The sequence below is a fragment of the Phyllostomus hastatus genome, unplaced genomic scaffold, assembly GCF_019186645.2.
Source record: "Phyllostomus hastatus isolate PE091 unplaced genomic scaffold, TTU_PhHast_1.1 phas_scaffold_501, whole genome shotgun sequence".
NCBI classification, from domain to species: Eukaryota; Metazoa; Chordata; class Mammalia; order Chiroptera; family Phyllostomidae; genus Phyllostomus; species Phyllostomus hastatus.
The window spans coordinates 35979986-35989282 of record NW_025334033.1 but is presented as its reverse complement, the minus strand read 5'-3'; the positions used below and the strand labels follow the sequence as shown (position 1 = coordinate 35989282).

The following is a 9297-nucleotide window of genomic DNA, read 5'->3' as shown; positions in this document are numbered from 1 at the left end:
GGAAATTCTGATACACACTACAGCACAAACCTTGAAAACATTATACTCAGTGAAATAAGCCAGACACAAAAGAACAAATACTGTATGACTCCATGTAAATGAGGTACATGGAACAGTCAAGTTCATGAACGCAGAAAGTATGATGGTGGTTACTAGGGGCTAAAGGAAGGGGTAATGGGGAGTTACTGTTTGATGGGTATAGAGTTTCGGTTTGCGTTGATTAAAAAATTCTGAAGATGGATAATGGTGATGGTTGTACAGCAATGTGAATGTTCTTAATGCCACTGAACTGTACACTTAAGAATGGTTGAAATGGTAAATTTTATGTTACGCATATTTTACTACAATAAAACAAGCTATGAAAAATGGAGTAAGACTGCAGGTAGCACAGAGAAGGTGTCCAGGATGGTTTAGGTACGTGCAGACTTGCAAGGGAAGCAGGGTGGCTAGAAGGGGAACACGATCTCAGACCTTCTCCGCTCTGCACCACAGAGGGGGATCCTCAGGCGGACGGTCAGAATGGCAGCGAGCAGCGGCAGGGACAGGAGCTTCTGACTGCCCTGCCTCCAGCGACAGGGCTGGAACACGGCCTTCGGAATGTCTGAGGCGGGGCTGCGCCTCAAATATGCCGTCAATGCTCCTTTTGTGCCCAAATACTTTGAGGCCAGGAGCCTATTCTGATGCTTTGCAGCCCAGACTCCCAAAAGGTATCTGGCACCTAGAAGGTATTTCTTACATAGCTATTGAATGTAGATAAAAGTCTGATTTGTTTTATAGAAGAAAGAATAGATAATGCTTTTTTGAGAGAGCTGCATTTAATTAGAATGAAATGGTATTATGTAAAAACACTGATACAAAGATAAAACATTATTCTTAACACAAGCAGGACAAAAAAAGCTTGAAGAGCTCCCTGAATGTCACAATTTGCTATGATCTCATTTCTGTGTGAGTTGAAGGCAATTCCCACTGAAGACACAGCGCGCTCTGAGCCACCTTTCTCTTCTCTGCCATCTTGGGAAGAGTGGGGGATACGGCCGTGTCGCCCCTCAGGCCCCTCAACTCTATGAGGATATCATAAGGAATGAACACAGTAATTTACCATTCAGAAGAATATGGGGTTTATTTAGAATAAAAACACACTAGAAAAAAATAGTCATTTGTTTCTTTTAGTGACTTTTCTGGCTCTAAATCCCTCCTGTTTGGGGTGGACGTGCTGTGCAGGAGGAAGTCTAAGGTGAGGCATTAAGATCTTCCCTGGGAGATCACAGTCTGTTAATCTAATCACATTTGACAGTAAATTTAATTATCCAAGAAATTTTATTATTCTTGTTTTATATACCTGCTTCCTATAAATGAGTGTCATTCAAATCTATGATACACTAAGAACAATCCAGAGCTGTATCTTGTACGTATACCTTAAGAACCTGTTTAAAAATTAACATGTGTGTATTATGTGACTATGATTATAAGGAAAATTAGAAAACAAACAGGTGGATATTTATAAAAACTGGTATTTCAGGGAAGGACATACAGTTAAAAGCCCTTTCCAACTCCTGTGTGAGCCGGGGAACATACAATTACTTTAAGAATTCAATTTTTCCCAACTGTACTTTGGACTACGGCGAAGGAAAAACATTGAGAAATCTTCAGACTTTCACTTCCTCAAATTTTAGATGGATTGCTTTTTGGAATTTTTCTAACTGATATTAGCTGATAAAAGGCCAAACATTTACATTCTTCTCAAGAGCTGAATGCATTTTTATGTATTAACACAGATGGTATTCCAGTGTTTACCATATGGAATAGGAAGGAATAATTAAATTTCATCATCCAGGTACCGCACAAACAGGAAGTTAAAATAGAATTGTCACTGACAGTCAACACTGTAGATTCCACGTTATGATTGATTCCAAGAACACAAATTTCTGCATCCTTAGTGGAAATGACATCTTCAGCGGCCACGACATCTTCAAAGAGGTTTTGGCTTGTCTTTATCTGGCTCCTTACAACTGCGAAGCGCGAAAGATTCCTGAACGAACTGCCTGCACATGGGGCAGCGCTGGAAGTGCCGCACGCAGCCGTCGCACAGGCACGTGTGCCGGCAGGGCAGCAGCACCCAGTTCACCGCCCCGTTCTGGCACACCACGCAGTCCTTGCTGCTCTCCTCGGGCGCGTCCGCCGCGCTGCCAGGGAGCCCAGCCTTCTCCAGCAAACTGTGGTCTGCGCTGTCTTCTTCAGGGGAGGAACTGCCGGGAGGAGTGGAGTTGTTTGCAGACATGAAAAGTTGCTGAGAAATCAAAGAGACAAGTTTGAAGATCATTACAACTGACAATTATTCTTTAACCCTGGGAGGGTCATAAGAGCTGCTTAGAATTTATGAGCTGGCAAATCCAACAGCAAATCACAGCTAACTTCTACGGTAACTGACTGAAAAATATTATCCCTTTACACATGGTGATTCTTTGAAACTGGGAACAAAAGATACAAAGATAAGACTGCAGGGTCCAACTTACCTTGAGATCATAAAATTGACCTTGAGGCAGGAGTAAATACTGATATAATATTCTACAGGACAGTTTATAAGTTTTGTCAGGGATGTGAATTATTGACACCATGGAAATCTAAAATAAAAATTGAACACCAGTCAGTACTTAACCTCTTTATATTATTTCACATATATGTGAACATGTGTCTCCAGTAAAAATAATCAGTTGATAAACTAGAAAACTTATAATAATTTATTTAAATCAGTCACTATAGAGGAACCAGTTACTGACATATTTTTGCCAGAGTTATTTTAATTATACTTGTTTACAAATTGAATGTGATCCCCCCCAAAAATACCATTAAGCTTTTTTATACCTGAGTTGACTCTAAAATTCTCATATGGGAAAAAACACGTAACAATAGCTAGAAAAATAATGAAAGGAAGGCTATGAGTAGGGACTAAGCCTGGTCAGATATTAAAATAAACTACCGAGCCTTTAAAATTAAAACAGTGTGGTACTAGCACATGAACAGACAAATAAAAAACAATAAACAGTCCAGAAACAGAACCAATTATATCTACGAATATGATAAAGGTGACATCTCAAATCGCTGGGCAAAGACAGTCTTTTTAACCAAAATATTAGGAGAACTGAACAGCTACCTGGAAAAACATTAGATTTATTCCTCATACTGTACACAAAAATAAACTCCAAAAGCATGAGAGATCTAACTGTAAAAAATAAAGCTATACAATTAGTAGAAGAAAATGTGTGCATTCCTTTTTAGTCTCAGTGCAGGGAAAGACTTTCTAACTATAACTCACACCCAGAAGCAGGTAAAGTTGACAAATTTGACTACATAAAAATTTAAAACTTGCATGACAAAAAGCAACATAAGCAAAGTTAAGAGATATATGGCAAACTGGAATAAAATATTCACAATGTATATTACAGACTAAGGGTTAATATTCCTAACAAATGAACAACATTTTAAAATTGAAGAAAAAGTAACCAAATATCTCCTAGAAAAATGGGCAAAAGACATGAACAGACAATTCGCAACAGATATAAACATGGTCATTAGACATATTAAAAGATGTTCAATTTTATATACATGATAAATGTAAATAAAACATTCATTAAGATACCATTTCTCACTCATCAGATTAATGAAAACTCAAAAGCTTATCAATATGCTCTATGAAGTCATAATCATTCTCATATATTGCTGGTGGAAATGTGTAAAAAGAAAAAAAAAGAAGGTTCAACTCCAGAGGCACAACCCCAATAGAAGGGAATTTGGGAATTTGGAACAGATGACATGCACTCACCCTTCAGCCATACAACCTCAACAATATTAAAATACATATGCACAGGTTGTTGTAACAAGACGATTGGTTAGTGCAGAATACTGGACACTACCTGAATGTCCAAACACAGGAGAATGAAAAAAATGGCACCTGTACACCCTACGTACAACACAGTGTTGTGCACCTTAAGACAAAACCAAACTGATGTGAAGATCTCTACAAACTGGTCTAGAGTGATTTCTACAAGATATTGTGAAGTACAAAAAGCAAGAACATTTACAGTATACACAGTGTGCTGCCTTCAGGTCAAAAGAGGAGGGAAAAAGAGAAACACACACAATCTTATCATTGCAATAAGAAACATAGGAAGGAAAAACCAGAAAATAATGAAAACAATGACTATGGTTAGCTACAGGGATTGGGGTCTGAGAGTGAGGGAGGGTATATAGAAAACAGCAACATCTGAGTATTCGACTTAGCATAGTTTTTTTACTTTTGGGAGAACTAATTCAAGTAATTTATGAACACAGTGTTTTACTATAAACCTTCAGTTTTTGGCAGGAGATGACAGTTTGAGCACAAAAATAATTGAATTCAGTAATTAAACCACTAGGAAACATATAAACAAAAAATAAATGGTAGGTCTCTTGCTTCTCAACTACCGAGGGCTGACCAGAAGGCAAAAACTAGAAAACAATCACTTTGCAACCACCATGGGAAAGACAGAATCTGGAAGGAACCCCCCATGGATGTTCAATACAGGGGGAGATGCTGGTCAAGAGTGGGACAGGCCTGCATGCTCTTAAAGCGCCTCCCTGCAGACTGCACATGATCTGCAAAGGAAGGAAGAGGGGACAGCGGAGAAATCAGAGAGCACCGTGACTGAGAGGTCACACTTAGTGTCACCAGTGACAGAAACGAACCTCGCCTGCCTCTGAAGGTGATGCCTGCGAGCCTGTGTCATCACCTGAGCCGGATACTGGCTGAACACGCACGGCTCCAACGTGATCGTGATGAACCGTCAAGCTAAATGAAATGAGAAGTGTTCCATTTTACACACAGGATGTGTGTGCGTAGCTGTATTCTTCAAAAAATGCTAACGTCCTAAAAGATAAGGAGCAGCTACGGACGCATTCTAGATAAACATCCGTAGGCTAATGACACATGACAAATACCGTGTCTGGACCAGAATCTGTGCTGGAGGGGACGCTGTGATGACTACTGTCAGATCAACTAATACGTTAGAATACATGTAAAGAATGCATAAAATAAAATACCAATGTTAGATTTATAAGTTGATCATTGTGATTATGTAAGAGAACATCCCTATTTTTAAGAACTACACACTGAAATATTTAGGAGTAAAAATCATCATGCATACAACTTACATTCAAATCATTCATTAAAAACATATCTATACACACACATACATACCTACATATATGGCAAATAATGAAAATGTGCAATGTTAACAATTAACTACAGGTAAAGGTAAAGGATTAACTACAGATCTAGGTAAAGGATATATGGGTGTTCCTTTTTCTTACTTTTGCAAATTTTAGAAACTATGTTCAAATAAAAAGACTTTTTTTAAAACTCTACTATAGTTATAAACATACAATATTCTTTACAGCTTTATAAGGATTTATTAGTTTGGCAATGGCTTCAAAGGCTTTAATACTAAATCAATTTTGTATTAACAATTGGTAAAAGATAGTAATGTTATCACCTCATACTAACAATCTTGTCATTTGATTTAATAGTAAAAGACTCTGAAGCTACTATAATGCTAGTTATAAATAGCTGTGTAGTTGTAGGTTTATATTTTATATGGGGAAGATGTTAATAATCTAATACTAAATGAAAGTGGGTCACAAAATAGTGTATGTAATGAGTTGATCCCATTTCTGTTTAAATACTACATATATAAAGGCCTGGAAAGATACAGACAAATATTCTCAGTGGTTATCTTTGGATGATGGGATAGATGTGATTATACTTTTCCCTGTATGGCTTATCTAGAGTTTTTAACATTATTGCTGCCATAAACATGCACTGTTTCGGTAATTACAGGAAACAAACTAAGGTAATTATGTAAAAATGAAAAAAATTTTAAAGTCAAAATCTTGTAGTAATAATCCCTGCTTTCTTTTATCTACCTATGATAATGAACTAGTTTCTAACTTCACTATTTAAGTGTAATTTTGTACTGTTACAATAGGAATGGGGAGTTTTGGGGTTTATTTTTTTTAGATTGAGAGTCTCTGACTCCCAGATAAAATACTGAAAAACCACTCATGAAAAAGAATTATGAAATGCTGTTTGCTTTTAAAATTATGAACAGAGTACATTATTATATACTAAGAATATGCTTTAGTTCTGATATTTAGTCCTAATCTGAGATAAGAGATGGAGAAACAAGATTTAACAGGAAAAAGGGCGGGGGGTGTGGAGGGCTGCCCATGGAAGACACAGAGGAGGACCAGGACTCAGACAAAGAACACGGCTCAACGCTTGAGAGCCAGGGCCCGGGCTCCCCTGGGGACACGCCTCTCACATCTATCGCAGGGCCCTAGGGGCTTCATTCCAGCTGCATCCGGCACCTGGAAAGCAACTCTTTCCCTATTTATAATGCCACTGAATTGTACACTGAAAAGTGGTTAAAATGGTACACTTTATGTTATATATATTTTACTATGCACACCCCAAATCCTGTTTAGATGGAGGAAGAAAAGTTAGAACACAAAGACCATCAGTACCTCAAGCAGAAAGAAAGCACCAGCCCAGTGAGGGGAAGAGGAACAAAAGGGGAAGCTGGAGGAAGCTGACTGAGAGCTGACCCTTTTGTTTAGAATGAGAGAGAAGCAGGGGAGCTCAGAAGAGATGGGGGACACAGTGGTGAGAGAAGGGCTGCCTTGTCCAGGGCAGCAGGGGTATGAAACACCAACTTAAGAGGTCTTACTTCTCTTCAGTTGAATGGGAGGTGGGGGAGGAACCAGAAGATCTCTCCTATGCTCTGCCTCAAGCACAGCAGCTAAGGAGTTTTGCTGTGGAGCTCTGGGAGGCTCACTACCTTTGCTTGTAGGACTTTTTTTCACACTGATTAAGTTTATTGAGTACCTACTGTGCTAGATTCTGAAGACACATGCTGTTGGTATGTCTTTTATTTGGGGGAGAAAAAGCTGATTTCAGTTCAATAAAACTTCAATTTGATAAGATTAAAACCCCCCAAACCCAGACAGACTTAACAGCATATGAGCAGGGTCCAGATTTCCTAGTAAGGGTCTACACCTTCCAAAACTCAATGCATGCTTGCTTTCAGGGAGATGTTCCTGTTAAAAAAAAGGGCGGGGGGTAACGGCACAGAACCACACAGGTTCATGGTCAAGTCCATCTCTTATTTCCTGAAAGACAGATTTTTTTCTTCAGACTCTGTTTCAGTCTTTGTAAGAAGGATATTTGCTCTAATACACAAGGTTGTTGGAAGGGATAAATAAGTTAATGTTAGTGAATGCACTTGGTATGTTACAAAGTATCTTAAAGATGCTACCATATCTTTATTAATAAACAAATCTACATCATGCACTTTGGAAAAGTAGTAAATTGTATACAAGGGCTTTCTTGCCATGATAGGATTTCACCAGAAGTTTATTTCATGTATAAGCTCCTACCATACTTAGAGGATTGTCAGAGCTCAGGTCCTCTTAAATCTCAAGATGTTTTTATCTTCCTAATAAGGATAAACTACCAGACTAAAGAAATAATTAGCATATAATGAGAAAAGTAATTATCACTGTGATTACTGAAAACACAGGGACCAAACACATGTAAGAGGCAGGCGCAGCAAAAACTGTGAGGGAGGCAAGGCGGCTGTAACGTGCGAAGGGAAGAGTGGACCCTGACTTGAAACGCAGCATTTCTGCTCACTGTCCTCTCATACTCATTTATTCAGGGCTAAAAATGTTAAAAATAAAAATGCTTCCCAACAGACATTTTTATGTAGCAAATGTGAGATGATTTTAACTTAATTCGAATACAAGGGGTAGGCAAAGCTATGATAATGCTAGTTGTGAGTACAGGAAAACAGAGTTTACACTTGTATTATTAACTAACGTATTATTTGTACTACAACTGTAAACCTACTTTTGACCACCCTATATAATACAGCTTTTATTTTCTAAATGTTCTAATAACCCATATGCAAAAAGCTGTAACTCTGAAGGAGCTGTTACATGGATAAAAATCATATAGGTATATTTCCCAGGTATTCATCTTTTAAAAAAAAATGTGTCCGAGCCAAATGTATATTCTCAGAAAATAAAACTTTTTTTACATCACCAAATAATGAAAAAACATTATCTAAATCACTTAAAAGTAATGCTTCCAAAACTTTAAAATTACTTACAATATCATAAATTTCCCGGTTGTCCTCATCAGCAAAGGTCAACAGTGCTACCAGCGGATAGCGAGATCTGGGCACCGCGCCAAAGTCTTCGATTTTGGTATCTTTTGGTAACTGGCAATATATTTCTTCTTTGCTGTCCTTTTTAATACTTTTTGAAAATGTAAAGGTAAATTGTCACTATACCTCGAAATATAATAACATACCAAAGGTGATCAACAGTAACTTAGCAACACTTTGTTTTATCCATAAAAAGTCTAACATCCGCAATTTTCATGTGCTAACAGATGGAAGACAAAAGGATACAAATATTGTTCTTGATAGAGATATTCGCTATACAGAGCATCTTCCAGCGCTTGGGGAGTGCTTATTTGGAAGCAATAAATGTGCTTCTGCAGAGCCTCGTATAATTTTTGAACACTGCACCCCCAGTAGCACGTAAGGAGGCTGTCTTCTAGGCAGTCTGTTGTCAAGGTGATGCCAGCTGCAGAAAACAAACAAGAAGACAAAGAGAAGAACATTAATGTAATTTCTAATATAATTATACACAGTGAGTAGCAAAAGCTTCTCTTTGGATGTTGGCCAGGCTGCTGGCAGTTAAAGGAACTCATTAAAGGGTATGTGCTCGTAAATGAAGGAACTGTCTCTGAAACAGGAGATATAAAAACCTTAATGTCTACACAATTTTGAAGCACTACCAGTAAACTTTATTATTTATACACTTATGCTTCGAAATGACTGATTTAATTTTGGGGGTGACTTCGATGCTTTTCCCACACAGGTTTTAAAAAATGAAATACAGTTCACTATTGTTAACCTGCCACTCTGATAGGTCTATAATCCTAACTGCAGCAAACAGTAGAGCTGTTTCCAAAAGTCAATACCCACAACCCTGTTACTACAAGGCAGAGAAGAGCTGTCTCTGAAGTGGACACTTACCACCCACAGGTCCACACGATGATCACTAGAGTAGGAAAAATATTTGAAAGAAACTGAACGCTACTAATATAAATATACACACTGACAACATTAATATACATTCCTGACAACTTTAATATACATTGTTGTCACACAGTTAATGTCCCATGTAATATGC

The 9297-nt window shown here is 37.9% G+C and overlaps 1 protein-coding gene across 3 annotated transcripts in view; it reads right to left on the bottom strand.

The window, feature by feature from the left end:
* Positions 1-814: 814 nt before the first annotated feature.
* Positions 815-9297, bottom strand: part of CGRRF1 (cell growth regulator with ring finger domain 1) — a 30835-nt gene continuing 22352 nt past the window's right edge. For all 3 annotated transcript variants that reach the window (XM_045822356.1, XM_045822354.1, XM_045822357.1), the window contains 4 exons: positions 8508-8685; positions 8205-8352; positions 2514-2621; positions 815-2287 (listed from right to left, as the gene is read on the bottom strand). In XM_045822356.1, the coding sequence (XP_045678312.1) occupies positions 1970-2287; positions 2514-2621; positions 8205-8352; positions 8508-8685 (752 nt within the window). In that variant the 3' untranslated portion in view covers positions 815-1969. The remainder of the gene's footprint in view (positions 2288-2513; positions 2622-8204; positions 8353-8507; positions 8686-9297) is intronic.